Source organism: Cryptotermes secundus, unplaced genomic scaffold, assembly GCF_002891405.2.
Source record: "Cryptotermes secundus unplaced genomic scaffold, Csec_1.0 scaffold542, whole genome shotgun sequence".
NCBI classification, from domain to species: Eukaryota; Metazoa; Arthropoda; class Insecta; order Blattodea; family Kalotermitidae; genus Cryptotermes; species Cryptotermes secundus.
The window spans coordinates 169,664-185,082 of record NW_019724590.1 but is presented as its reverse complement, the minus strand read 5'-3'; the positions used below and the strand labels follow the sequence as shown (position 1 = coordinate 185,082).

At 43.0% G+C, this 15,419-nt stretch overlaps 1 protein-coding gene across 2 annotated transcripts in view; it reads right to left on the bottom strand.

The window, feature by feature from the left end:
• The window catches only part of LOC111862350 (rootletin), an 85,473-nt gene extending 70,667 nt beyond the window's left edge, over positions 1-14,806 (bottom strand). For both annotated transcript variants that reach the window (XM_033750631.1, XM_023847659.2), the window contains exons 1-3: positions 14,724-14,806; positions 4,439-4,531; positions 892-1,092 (exon numbers count right to left, since the gene is read on the bottom strand). In XM_033750631.1, the coding sequence (XP_033606522.1) occupies positions 892-1,092; positions 4,439-4,531; positions 14,724-14,729 (300 nt within the window). In that variant the 5' untranslated portion in view covers positions 14,730-14,806. The remainder of the gene's footprint in view (positions 1-891; positions 1,093-4,438; positions 4,532-14,723) is intronic.
• Between the last annotated feature and the right edge of the window lie 613 nt (positions 14,807-15,419).

The following is a 15,419-nucleotide window of genomic DNA, read 5'->3' as shown; positions in this document are numbered from 1 at the left end:
TTGACCAAAAATGGTATGACCCCTGTTCCTCGCCCTCCATACTCACCTGACCTTGCCCTGTGCGACTTTTTTTTTTGTTTCCTCGAATGAAAAGAGACATGAAAGGAAAGCGTTTTGCTGATGTTGCTGAGGTGAAGGAGAAAACGACGGAGGCCCTGTCAAGCATCATCTAAGATGAACTTAGACAATGTTTTGAAAAATGGAATAAAAGACTAGACAAGTGTATTAGTGTAAGTGGAGAGTACTTTGAAGGGGATTGAAGGTTTGTGCTTAAAATTTGAATAAATAAGTTTAAAAAAAAAGTTCGGTTTCTTTTGGGTACCCCCTTGTATGACGGCTTGCCTACCATTTAAACATGCAAAGAAAGAGTGGGAAGTGGTGAACGTGCAATTATGGTTTTGGTTCCTGTACACTAGCAGGTTGTGAGTTCTAGTCCTGATGAGGTCATTGGATTCTTTCAATTGACCTAATCCTTCCAGCCGCACTATGGCCCTGGGGTCGACTCAGCCTCTAACAGAAATGAGTACCAGCAATTTTCCTGTGGAGTAAAGCGCGGCCAGCACGTAAGGCTGACAACCTTACCGCCATCTTCGAGCCGATTGTCTAGATAATGTGGGACCCTCAATGTCTCACAACCCTATGGGCCTTCACAGCCTGTTACAGGGATAGCTTTACTTTTTTTTTACTTACACTAAGATAGGGAGAGTTAACCGAAGCTACCATTCCAATTAAACCTAACTCAAAAAAGAAGAAAAAAGCACATGTATGGCATTCAGAACCCCTATGGAACATGGCATAGGGAAACTCTACCTAATATGTCCTTTTGACATGAGAAACCTAATTTTATGCAGTGATTCAACTTCACAGAATCATACAGTGTTAAAGCATCACCTTTGCTTGCAGTCGGCTGACTAAGGCTGCTTGATGTTGTTGCGCTTGTCGGTATGTCTCCAACCTACGCTTATAACTTGCTGCTTCATCTTCCAGTCTCCGTCGCAAGTCCTGATTCTGTCGAAGAAGGGCATCTGGAGCCACATCTTCTATGGTGCCACTAACAGCTGACCTGCTAGGTTCCATCCTCCCTCCACTGGTCTGTACAAAATAATAATTCAGTATTGGGTTCCACAGCTGCTTGCACTACAGTGATTCACTACAACTCGAACACCCAACACCATATTTTTCTATCACTTCGAATTTGCATGAGAAAAGTCTGGAGTCCATTCTCGGGAAAGCAATTTTATTTACAGGAATGATTATAGTGTTCATTATCCTTATTAGGATGATCAAATCAAAGACATGTGATGTCCAGGTCATATACTACACATAGAAGACAACATCTCAGTTTCAGAACATAAGAGGAAAAGACAGGGGTACACAAGTGGATAACTGAACAGTGCTAAAGAAACACAATGTACCGATATTGTATGGATTAATCAGGCTCAGGACAGAGCCCGGTGATGAGATTCTTTTGAACACCGTAATCATATTTCGGGTTCCACAAGCAGTGTGGCATTTGTTGACTGAGAGAATGTCAGCTTTTCAGACTGTCTCTGGTCCGTCGTGTTACATTCTCAACCTTCTGGCTGAATTCGTTTCAGGTTTTAGCCAACCTATACTTATATTTCAAATAGCACATTGCGACACTAAAATTCACAGCTACGTATTCATTGTTTGATTACGACGCTACGTCTAATATGCACAGTGTTAAAAAGAAACATTACATTATGGCTTATGGAAAATTTAACTACTATACACGTCTTGTTTACATATACAAAACATAAAAACTAATACTGCCGCCATATTTTTAAGACTGTCATCGATTGTTATACGGGGCATGCAGTTTGATATTTTCAAAGAGATGGCAGGAACATTCATTCCATGTTTAGTTTCAGCTGCTTTCTGAGGATTCTGAGCGATTCGATTTTGAGAGTATCGTTCATGACGTCATATCTCGCAAGCATCCATGTTGTTCATGTAACCGCCAGGGTCAAATTCGGCCAGCCACGAAAATCTTCAGTTCATCCACAATTTTAACACAAAACTAGCAGTCAAATAATTGACAAGCTCGATCTTCTAGCTTTTAATGCCGTGTAGTTCGGTAGAAGGAACGTAATCGGCTTCATCTTCAGGATCTTCAGCTTGCCGACAGCTTATTTATGGATTCCTTTTTGGATACTCCTAGTCCCTGAAGATGAAGGAGACGCATTCCACCGAAACGACAGTGGACTTCTATCGAATTATACAGAGTAACAAACCAGAATATCGTATACTTCAAAGCCGCTGCAAAGATAACCTTACATCAAATAATTACTCTTTATTGCTTAAAAACGGGCCGTTCTCAACACACCTCTAATGACATGAAACTGAGGTAATCTGCTTTTCTTAATTTTCCCGGTACTCCCTCTCTCTTCGGCCCAAATACTCTCCTCGGCATCCAGTTTCCAACTAACTTCATTTAAGTTTCTCCGCTAGGGTGAGAGGCCAAAGTTCTCACACGTTTATACAATATACAGAGCTTATAGAATAACAGATGAAAATCATAATTCACAAATATTCGAACACTCTCCGAGCATAATTTACCATCCTTTAGCCTAATTGAATATTTTGTTAGGGNTCATGGAGGTAGGCCTAGGCCCACTAGGGCTGTAGTGCCAAGGGGGGAAAAAACTTATTTTAAGCATTTGTAATATGTATGGAAACCGCCTCTGTGATCTAGTGGGCAGAGTTCCTGGCTACAGATCCAGAAGTCTGGGTTCGATTCTCGGCACTACCAGATTTTCTGAGAAGTAGTGGGTCTGCAACAGGGTCCACTCAGCCTCGTGAAGATAATTGAGGAGCTATTTCAAGGAAATAGCGGCTCCGGTCTAGAAAACCGAGATTAACGACAGTGAGGATTCGTTGCGCTGACCACGCGACACTCTTTATCCGCTAAAGTTGGCAATAACTTCGCCGACAAGTGGCGGTCGCTCGGTCGGTATAGTTCGCTTGCGGAATAAAGCCAAGGAGTTTTTTTTTATTTATTTTATTCCTAGTGTATTTAACGATTTGCTGAGCATGTAAGTATGAAGATAAGGCCCAGAACTTCATTCGGCAGGTTCTCTGTTCGTATCTTGGCTGGGTATCGGCTGCTATGACTAAGACATTTTGTGGATTTTCTCAGTTCTTCAAGACAAATGCCGGGATAGCACCTCGACTAGACCACAACCCCTCCCTTCCAAATCCTATACAATTCACTTCTCAGGTGTCATTCTATTGCCCGACGCTATATAATCTCTATACTGAAAATGTCCTTAAATAATTTATGAAAAGAAAAAATGAAAATGCTGTCAATAACTCTGACTTCATAGCGTCGACCACGATTATAGTGAATAATGAATTGGAAAGGACGCGAAAGGAAGCCATTACACTACAACTTAAAGGCTGTCCCTGCTTTTTTGTCTGGAGGGAAATCATGAAAAACCTCTGTCATGATAGTGGGTGCTTTGGCCTTTATTTGACTTAAGTAGTTCTCGAATACAATTTAGAGAAGGGTTACTGCATGAGCTAGCTTCGTTAGTGACACTTTCGCTTTTGAGTAAATAATAGTTACAGACAACATAAGCCATGCCATAGCTCAGGCGGTTAGTCGCCGGCTTCCCACGGCGGCGGCCAGGGTTCGAGCCCAGGTCAGGTCATGTGGGATTTGTGGTGAACAAAGTGGCACTGAGGCAGCTTATCTCCGAGTACGGCTTCCCCTGACACTCCTCATTTCGCAGACTGCTCCACATTCTTCGCCTATCATCCGCGGCTGAAATAACAGGCCAGTTAGTGGCCGATGCACTAAGTGGACTCAGTCTCACCTCAGCCCAAGAAACTAAATAAAACTACAGGAAATATTTCAAAATGTTCACTTAAAAGCAGAGTGCAGAAATTATACTGAAATGAAAGAAAATACAAAAATTTCTGTCCGCTTCTCTGAACAATTGTTGCGAATTTAACGAAGAAGGTATTTAATATTAGACTAATTAAATTTTTAGACTAATGGGTTGATTATTGAATTAATTAGCTAATGCAAACACAATATATACTTGTATTTCTACGCGTGTCTGTAGAAGCTGGACGTTCTCCTTCACGTGACCGCTAAAATTATTAATCGGTCTTCATTCAACTGAACACATATTCTTTCCAAATGGGATAAACTCATTACCAAACATTGTATATTTCCAAGACATCTATTATCACACAAACTGTACTGTTATATACACACAAATATGAAATAAAAACAGAAAATCATTTCAGACACCAGCCTAAATTACATAGGTACACATCTGGGGTTATAGAAACACAAGAAATTCTACGTCGGTGGTTCAGATAACGTAAGTGAACAGTAAAACATGCACGGAGAAAAATTATGATTTGGATGGAGAAAAAAATGCGAGATTCACACAATATTACGCACCTCAGCTCGGCTCTTCCCTGCCGCTCGAAAAAATGGCGGTTTTCTTCTCTCCATCGGCCCCTCTGTCAGATAAGGGGGCCCCTTAACTGACACCTGAAAGATAAATAACAGCAGTATAGAGCAAGCTTTTCATTGTGAATATTAGATCATTCACTTAAGTTGTAAATGTTACTAACGATAGCAAAACCAGAATATCGTCCTATACGTCAGTGTTTCTCAACCGCCGGGCCCTCGTCTTATAGAAAAAAAAAATACCGGGCCGCGGTCTGACAACAGCTGAGATCCACTGCTACAGGTTACAATAAGGCAGCGACGCTATGTTTCTTTCTCTTTCCTGCTGCTTCTCCTTTGGAGCGTATAACATTCCTGAAACGCGTTGTTTCACTTCAGTTTCTTAACCCTAAGGCAGTCGGTAGGACTCCTTTGACGGGGGATCGGCCCGTCGCAAGGCCGCTATCTATACAAACACAGAGTAACTGCACACACATATTGATGCCTTCAGTGGGATTCAAACCCACGATCCCAGTGTTCGAGCGAACGAAGACACTTCATGCCTTAGACCGCGTGGCCACTGTGATCGGCCTACGCCGCTATACGTCTACCTACACGTATGATTGTAACCACCTGGGATATATGCGTGCCTTGTAGCTCGGAAACCGGGATAGTCAAACACGCATCGGTTCCATTCCATGAGTAGACGACGCAGGTATTTCAATTTATCTTTTCTTGAGCTGGAAATTTGGGATCCTTCTGATATAAAGGAGCACAGGTTTTCACGAAAATTATTTTTCTCTTAAAGTTTCTATATCGTTAGGTAGGTAACATGGAGACAGAACGTCAAATACGGGACGAATAGAAAACTAACAGTCATTTATTATTACGGTATCAGAATCCGTGTATCTTATGCACAGTAGCCAAGAAAGAAAATAAACACAGTGTTCTGGAGGTTACAATAATGTTTCACAATTATAGAGAGACATGCGACTCAAAGATATTCTGTTCTTTTCTTCAAAAACTCCAAGGAATTTACTGTTCAGCTGAGCTACTGTTACCTTCTCAAGAAGAACTCTGCTAACTACAGTTAGTTATACTATAACCAGGCTCCCAACTAACTCATGGAGCTGAACCCTTCTTGAGAAACTGCCAGTTGTGCAGCTACTCAAGAACTTCCTAGCATTTTATGGAACCCGAAGTTTCAATACCGTGCTCACAAGAGCGGTCCCTATCCTGAGCAAAACCAATCCAATCCATACCATCCCATCCCATCCCATCTCTCTATCTCTCTAAGATACATTTTAATATTGTCCACCTGCCTAGGCCTTGGTCTTCCCAGTGGTCTCTTTCTTCCGGTTTTCTCACAAATATTCTATATGCATTTTTCCTCTCCCCCATTCGTGCTACATGCCCTGTCCATCCCATCCTTTTTGACTTGATTATTCTAATTATACCTGTAGAAGCGTACAGGTTATGAACCTCCTCATTAAGCAGCTTTCTCAAGCCTTCCGTCACTTCATCTCTTTTTGGTCCGAATATTCCCCTCAACACCCTCTTCTCAAACACCCTCACTCTATGTCCCTCTCTTAATGTTAGAGACCAAGTTTCACACACATACAGAACCACAGGCAGAATTATAGTTTTGTATATTCTAATATTTTTATGTTTTTAGACAGCAGACGAGAAGACAAAAGGTTCTGGACTGAATGACAGCGAACACAAGTCTCCCAGCCCTCATTTATACTGGCATATGAGACGGTGGTTGGATTTTCTGCGGAAGTTTTATTTCGCAATTTGAGATTCAAACGCATCTATGCTGTGCCATGAAAATTCCCTTCCGAGAATTGCATTCTTGTGCTTGTGGGAGACACTGGCGGCTGGCAGTGACATGCGTGGCGGAGAAAGCCATAAACCATTATAAGACATTAGGCAAATAAGATACATGCCAGTAAACTTGTCACAAGCAGGAAAACAAGAACTGCGCTTAGCTTCAAATCACCGTTATCGTACGCACATACCCTGACTGGGCTGCTCCAGTGGCCTGATGTTCAGAAGGTTCAGGATTCGACCCCATTGACATTAACCTCTGAGCCGAGATAGCTGCGAGTTGATTCCCCGCTGGTTCTTCCTTAGGGGAAGAAAAGTGGCTGGGGTGTGAATCTTGCCACTTGCATGCGTCTAGTTCCGAGATTAAGAATACGTAGAGATATACTTTCCCATGCGTCTCCATGTCATGGTGTTTAATAGCATAGAGGAAACTTACTGTATATACGTATCCCTATAGAAATCACCCGTTCTAACCCCGCTTAGGGCTTGTACTTTCGCATTCTTCTATATAGTCTTGTGATGACAACGACCTTCACCCTTGGAGTCCTGCTCCCTGTCCTAATATCCATTAGAACGTGTCTACGTACATGAAAGAAGGCCGAGATGCTGCAAGAATAAGGTTTTATACGTCCGTCAATAAAACACAGCAAAATACTGGAAAACTAACATATTTTGGAACGACAACAACAAATAAATATTATATTAGCGGCGAAATTAAGAGCAGATTCAATTCTTCGGTTCAGTGCTTGCTACCATATATATTTCAGAATCCCTAACTTCCTGCTGGTCTCTCATAACCACACTTGTGTACGTGTTTCTTAACTCATCAGAACTAGGGGTATCCTCAAAGAAAAATTATTTTAACAATGAGGGGAAAAGGACACCAGTCAAATGTACTACTGGAGAGACAGAAGTTAACATATTATTATGGATAAAATGAATACTGCGACGTGTAGACCCAGGTAACAACCATGTAAGCAGCTGACAGTACAAAATCCGCGCTGGTAGAGAACATCTTTGTGGAAACGTTTCCCAGGCAACGAGAAAACATGCTGTAATAGAGAAGACGCTTTCTGTGCGGTCCGTGTGCTATAAGACTGTCCAACTGTTCGTAACTTTGGCTTTCAGTTTGAGAGAATGGAAATCCGTGTGGAGGCGAGGTCGAATACCTCCACCCTGACCCTGCGAGACGTAGGAAGCGACGAGAAGGGAAATCTCAAATCTGAGAGTAAAATATGGTTGCGAGTCCAAGAGGAAGACTGCGCTGGCAAGGGCTAGCAGCATATGCAAAAGATAGACACGCCCTCCCGTGAGAGAGGGCACCCCACAAAAACAAGACCGTAACTGTCAAACAGTAATAAATATCTGGTCATAAGCTCCACATGGGGCTCGACACCAAGACTTACTGACTGAGAGTCAGTAGCAATGTGACTTTGATTTTGACTTTGATGTGGAGGCGAAATATAAGAAGCTCAAACTTGGCGGTGGTCAAATTTACGACCGTTCAAATGACTAAGCTACAGCTGCAGCGTAAGATACGTAACTTAGGCATGATCTACTCTGTAAAGCCTGTCCTGACAGGGGACTTGTATGTAGTGCAAAAGGAAGAATTTTCCATAACATGTGCGAAATATACCCTTCACGAAAGTCCAAGCGTATTCATAACAGACAGACTCATCTTCTCGTCAGAGAGGATGTTACATAAGACTTATTACCGCAAGAGTTCAGTTGGGGGAAAAAAAGTCTGATTGTGGCCCCCAAGGGGCCTGACGCCAAGACGAACTGATTGGCGGTAAACCGCCTGTCGTAAAGTAACTTTGACTTTGACTCTGACCTGGAGGAGTGTTCGAATACCTCCACCGTAGCCCTGTGAGTAGTAGGAAGCGATGAAAAAGGAAACCGGTACCTGGGGGTATAACTGGGGCACCCTATTCTGAAGGGATATAAATACGGGGACCTGGAAAACAAGGTTGAGGGAGTCTCGAATCTGAGAGAGTAAAATTTGATCATGAGAATGACCGCGCTAGCGTGTTCCAACAGCAATTGTAGACAGACCCATCCCTTCGTCAGAAGTATTCTTCCAATATTTGTCCAGTGGAGGGCGTTTCCAGTGACTCGGAAGATGAGGTAAGATCGAGCGATATCAGCATTCGAATGCTCAACATGTGAAGAGATAAGTACGTCAAGAGCAGGAAGAAAGCAAATAATATTCGTCATGATGAAGTTTCATGATACGGGAGCTGAAACGGTAAGAAATAAACCGCACTGGTCACGGTATGCAGGTAAGGGGATGCAAGACTTCCAGGAGGCACATCATAAGAAATAAGTTAATCTTCATTTTACTACTACTACTACTACTACTACTACTACTTGTTTTTTTCCTTGCCACTACAGCCCCAGTGGGCCTAGGCCTACCTCCATGAGCTCCGTTCACTTTCGGTTTTTCTAGATCTTACACATACGGTAGGACTCCTTGGGCGAGTGATCAGCTCGTCGCAAGGCCTCTACCTGTAGACAAACACAGAAAAACGCACACAAACATCCATGCCCTGAGTGTGATTCGAACCCACGATCCCGGCTTCCGAGCGAGCGAAGACAGTGCATGCCTTAGACCGCTCAGCTTACTACTACTACTACTACTACTAATAATAATAATAATAATAATAATAATAATAATAATAATAATAATAATAATATAGCACGTAGAGGCATTACTATGCAACCACCGTGAGATAAGCAAATATACCAGGGCCGTTACTAGGCAATGGCTTCATAAACACGTTCCCGCTGAAACGGATCCACATGCTACAATAACGGTACTATTGTAAACGGTGTTTTCTACTTGGTCCGTCCAAAGGGGTTATGAGGAGGACTCGACACCAAGATTTACTGGAGAGTGAGACAGATTGCCCGTGTGGAGGCGGTGTCGAATACCTCCACCGTGACCTTGTGAGTCGTAGGAGGCGACGGAAAGGCAAGTCTCAAATCTGAGACAGTAAAATATGGTCGCGAGTTTCAAGGGACTTGGACCCGAGAAAGACCGCGCTGGCAAGGGCCAAAAGCATATGCAAAAGACAGACCCGTCCTCTCGTCAGAAAGGGCGCCCCACAAAAATAAGACCGTAATTGTCAAACGGTAATAATTAATATCTGGTCATGAGCCCCACATGGGGCTCGACACCAAGACTTACTGACTGACTGACCGTCAGTAGCAATATGACTTTGACTTTGAAGATTTACTGACTGACTGACCGTCAGTCGCAATGTGACTTTGACATTGACTTTGACAGAAGAGAGATCTCCGTGTGGAGGCGGGGTCGAATACCCCCACCGTGACCCTGCGAGTCGTAGGAGGCGACGAAAAGGGAAGTCTCAAATCTGAGACAGTAATATATGGTCTCGAGTCCCAAGGGACTCAGACCCGAGAAAGACTGCACTGGCAAGGGCCAGCAGCATATACAAAAGGCAGACCCGTCCTCTCGTCAGAGAGGGCGCCCCACAAAAACAAGACCGTAAATGCCAAACAGTAATAAATATCTGGTCATGAGCCTCAGATGGGGCTCGACACCAAGACTTACTGACTGACTGACCGTCAGTCGTAATGTGACTTTGACTTTGACTTTGACTTTGACAGAAGAGAGACAAACCCATTTTCTCGTCAAAGAGAATGTTGCATAAGGAATATTACCGCAAGGGTTCAGTTGAAAAAAAAAATTGGTAGTGAGTCTCAAGAGTTTGGCGCCAAGACGAACTGGTAGGCGGTAAACTGCCAGTAGTATAGTAATTCTGACTCTGGCTATTGACAGATTAGTTATCCTATGTGGAGGAGGGGTTGAATAACTTCCCCGTAGCCCTGCGAGTCGTAGGAGGCGACGGAAAAGGAGCCCACTGCCTGGGGTATAACGGGGACCTGGCCCTCCAGGCTGTTGGAGTTTCGAACCTGAGACAGTGAAATGTGGTCATGACAACTGCGAGACTCTCACCTGAAAATGACAGCGCTGGCGAGGGCCAGCAGCAATTATAAACGACAGACCCATCTTCTCGCCAGAGAGGATGTTACGTAAGGACTATGAAAGCAAGTGTTCAGTAAAGAGAAATCCGGTCTTGAATCTCAAGGGGCTTGTCGTCAAGAAGAACTGATTGGCGGTAAACCGCCAGTCGTAAAGTAACTCTGACTCTCTCTCAGAATTGTTCAGTTTGAAGGGATTCACCGTTCGGAGTGGACTTGAGCCCGGAAGCAGAGGACTAGTTATTGTTAGAAGCCGTTACCAGGCAACTACTAGTGAATATACCGCTAGCTGGAAAAGACAGTGTGGTTTTGTAAAGTGTGGAAATAATGACAGTGTTATAGTTTTCGTGTAGTTAATTACAATAACAACACAACTTAACGTCTTTTATTATATTGCAGTGATTGCCAACTGCAAATATGGGGCACACGGTAGCGTAGTTCGTTGAGACACTATGCTACAAGCCGGAAGGTGGCGGCTTCTATTCCCGATGTGGTCATTCAATTTTCAATTGAAATAACAATTCCAGCCGCACTATGGCCCTGGGGTTGACTCAGTCTCTAACATAAATGAGTATCAGTAATCTTTCTTTTGATAAAGAGTGGCCAGTACGTAAGGCTGACGACCTCACCGCCATCAGTGAGCCGGTTATCTAGATAATGTGGGAACCTCGACGTCTCACAATCCTATGGGCCTCCATGACCGTTATAGGGATAGCTTTACGATCGGCAAATAGCCTGTGTACACAACGTACATTATCAGACACGTTGGTCTGATGGTAACGCTTCATACTTGGGGGATTTAGAATTGTATTTTGGAGATACTCGCTTCAGATCTTCCATGGAACGTCGGACGTTATGACTGAGGATGTTGTGATTTATTCAGCTCCCCCAGGCAAATGCCTGGTGAGTGCCTAGATTAGGCCACGAGTGGTTATTTCCAAATAATACCCAATTCATGATTTGTTAATTATCCTACCTTCCAAATCTATGTAATCTAGCTACTGAGAGCGTCATAAGCCAACCCACAAACTCACATAAACAAAAGAAAAAACCGTACTTTTAGTCCGCAGGTGAACAAAACCGACCGAGCGACCGCCTCTTGCCGGCGAAGTTAGTACCAACTTTTGTGGATAGAGGGTGTCGCGTGGTCAGCGCAACGGGTCCCCACGGCCGTTAATTTCGGTTTTCCAGACCGGAGCCCATATTTTCTTTAAATACGTAGTTCCTCGATTATCCTCACGAGGCTGAGTCGACCCCTTTCCAGACTCACTACTTCTCAGAAAATCTGGTAGCGCCGATAATCGAACCCGCACCTCTAGATCTGTAGCCAGAAACTCTGTCAACTAGACCACAGAGGCGGTCCCCACACACATAAGCCCATAAAATTGGTGACTTTATCTGTATCAAAAATGCTATTCGCAATTTGATGAAAATGATATAACAGGCCTTTGCATAATACTATTAGTTGCTCCTTACGATTTTTAGTCATATTGACCAAATACAAAGTTAAGCCATAAATATAATATTTATATACATATTAAAGCATTTATATTCATTCTACATTTTATCTTATTATGCTGCTATAACATCCATTTTTTTCTCTTCTTATCTAATAATTTTTTTCTGAAATTCCGTTTATAAACCGGCCTCTAGCGAGCTTCATAAGCTGCCAAGAACACAGTTTGGGATCTCGTTCACTGTATAAAGGAGGATATTCTTTCTAATATTATATCTGATACAGGACTGACTGCAAACAAAAATGTACATAATATGTTATTCAAAGTTATTGCAATTTCATATAATTACAGAAGGTACAGATTGATGCATGTTTCAACAACATGAAGACTGCCAGCAAGCCGACAAAAGAATGAACATTTAATTTCCTAACCTGCAATTCTCTAATGATATTTCTCATACCAAATGTGAAGTCGGGCTCTTGTTAAGAAGCTAACAGTTGCCGAGTCTGTCAAGAAATTCCCTGCCTTTTATGGAACCGGGAGATTCATCATCATGTTCGCAAGAACCCGCCACTGGATTCTATCCTGTGCCAGATGAACCCAAATCGCTCTTATTCATCCTGTTCCGAAGGATTCACAATTCCCAACAGGACTCTGCTTCTTTATATGGTGTAGTTTAACAAAAATGAGGAAAGAACATGCAGCTGATTGCTACTAGCGCTAATAGTAACGTTGTATTTGCTGCAAGTGTCAGGCACAGAGCTGTCAAATCACAAAGAACTCGCTTACTCCGAAAAGAATTAAACATTATTAACAATAAAGTGATGTAATTGAAGCTATAAAGAGGCGTTCCAGATAAGCATAAAAGAATCTTTTGTTTTTGTGAAATATGCGCCATAAAACAACTAGTGATACCTCTGTTAGGACATCTCTAACTACGCTCTACAGGGGTTTCCTTAAGCAATTCCACAGGCAGTAAAGAAATTCCCTGTTGTTGTGCAACTCGGTGTTCTTCACCGCGCTTATAATAACTTGATACTGGAAGCTATTCCCAGTAAGTTAAAACCCAGCCCACGTCTTAACATTCTGTTTCCATAAGACTCATTTTAATATTGTCTCGTGTAGGGTGGTACGTGTGACGAAAATGACGGGGTCTAGTTCGGATGATTGGATTTATTAGCATTTTGGTTACAACATCTTTTAATCACACTTAAATATAAGAAATACAGCGCTATCACTGGTTTACACACTTTCTATTTCTCCGTTGTACACGCGCTAAGATTCTCCGTCTTCACTAGTCGTCTCCTAGCAACGGATCTCAACACAGAAACTAGCACAGTCTCACTGAGTCACACATATAATTAACGTCTTCAAATCACATGCTCCAATCTCGTCCTTGTACTCTCAACTGCTGAGCTCTCCTGGACTCCCCACTTTGTCATTGTCACTAAAAAGACTGAAACCTGTTAAGTCGAAGTCAAAGTCGTTTTACGACAGGCGGCTTACCGCCAATCGGTTAGTCTTGGCATCAGGCCCCTTGATGCCCACGTCCAGAGATTTTTTCCAAATGAACTCTTGCGGTTATAGTCCTTGTGTAACATCCTCTCTGACGATAAGATGGGCTTGTCTCTTATTAATACCTATTAGTCAAAGTCAAAGTCACATTGCGACGACCATCAGTCAGTCAGTAAGTCTTGGTGTCGAGCCCCATCTTGGGCTAATGACCAGATATTATTTATTACCGTTTGACAGTTACGGTCTTATTTCTGTGGGGCGCCCTCTCTGATGATAGGACGGGGTCTGTCTTTTGTATTTGCTGCTGGCCCTTGCCAGCGCAGTCTTTCTCGGGTCCGAGTCCCTTGGGACTCCCAACCATATTTTACTGTATCAGATTTGAGATTTCCTTTTTCATCGCCTCATACGACTCGCAGGGTCACGGTGGAGGTATTCGACTGTCGTTATATAGCCTCCGCAACGACCACGCAGAATACACAGCCTCTATTGTTGAAACTTGTTTACCGAACCATTGCATAGCAACAGTCGCGTCACGGGACCCCATAGAAAGCCAGTCACGTGATAACTATCTCGCAAACCCATTGGTGCGCTATTGCCTAGCAACGAACCATAAACATTCGTCCTATTGTTGAGTGCGCTTACGCGAGTTGTTTATCGTGCCGTTGCCCAACTATACACCTTACAATATTATTCTCGAGTCTACGCCTAAATCTTTTGAATATTCTCTTCCCTTCAGATTATCCCACCGAAATGTGCGTCTTAATTACTTCGCTCATGCGCACTGTATTTCTCTGCGCATCTCATTCATCTTGATATAATAACGCTTAAAAAGTAAGACGAAATATATCGTTATCAAGATACTTCCACTCGTGGAGGTTGTTGTGGTTCTGCTGGCCCCAGCCCAGGGGTGGAAATGTCTTCTCACAATCAGAGAGAGGCTTCAGTTCAGAACTAGGTAGACACTACAGAACAGTGGATAATTCCATTGTACTCGTAATGTCCAAGACATACTGGAAAAGGGTTATTACAATGTAAGCTCACGAATTTGTTCCTATACATATCGTTGCTGGGAATGATAATTGTAGCTTCCTCAAAATGAAGCGCTGTTGAAATAAGCGCATGTGTTCTAGGATATAACGCCGTGTAGTCCGTTAAAAGTCAACCGACATTTCAGAGGAACATGTCGCCACTATCTTCATGGTCGAAGAATAAGCTAAGCAATAAACTAGCTATGCTTGTTATCTGCTTCACGCTGTATTCTTTCTTGGATTATCCTTAGACCCTGAAGAAGGCGATAATATGTTCCTCCGAAACATTTGTTGACTTTTAACGGACTACATGACATTATATCCTAGAAGAAAGAACTCTTCATAAGCACCGCTGTGAGAACCTCAAATCATACATTAAGTAGGAGTATGTGGTGTTTACCTAATTCCTAGCCCTGTCTCACCCCTCGTGCTTATTTAATTAATGTGGTCACCGACCTGCATTCATGGTGCTGATGGTGCAAGATGGTGCAGGCGGGAGCCATTGGTCCGGTGGCTGCTATTCGGCCGTCAGAACTGTTCACACCAATCCTTGCTGTTCCCCCAATCAAAGTGAGAACGAGATGTTCTGACGATGTACCCCAGTACGCACTGGCACAATCAATACTTTGGATGTTCGTCCACAGTCCCTTCTTTCTGCCACAGGATCTTAAAAGGACGCGGTAGTTTTTAAAAATTGGATTCCTACCTCCAGAATAAAGACCTCATCTCTCTTACAGGGTTCAGTGAACTGACTGACTGATTAATTGATTAACTGACTAACCTATTAATTAACTTCTTGGTAGACCTCAAAGCTTCAACCAGGCAAACCACTGGATCCTTTCCTGAAGCATATTCATTTTACATGCTCACGGTTCGATTCCCGATGAGGTCATTGGATTCTTCAATTGACCTTGTCCTTCCAACCGCACTATCGCCCTGAGGTCGTCTCAGCCTCTAAGAGAAATGAGTACCAGGAATCTTTCTGTTGGTAAAGGGTGGCCGGCGTGTAAGGCTGACAACCTTACCGCCATCTGTGAGCCAATTGTATAGAAAATGTGGGAGCCTCGACGTCTCACAACCCTATGGGCCTCCACGGGCTGTACAAGAAGAGCTTTAACTTAACTTTTTTTACATCACCTTACAGCCTACTAA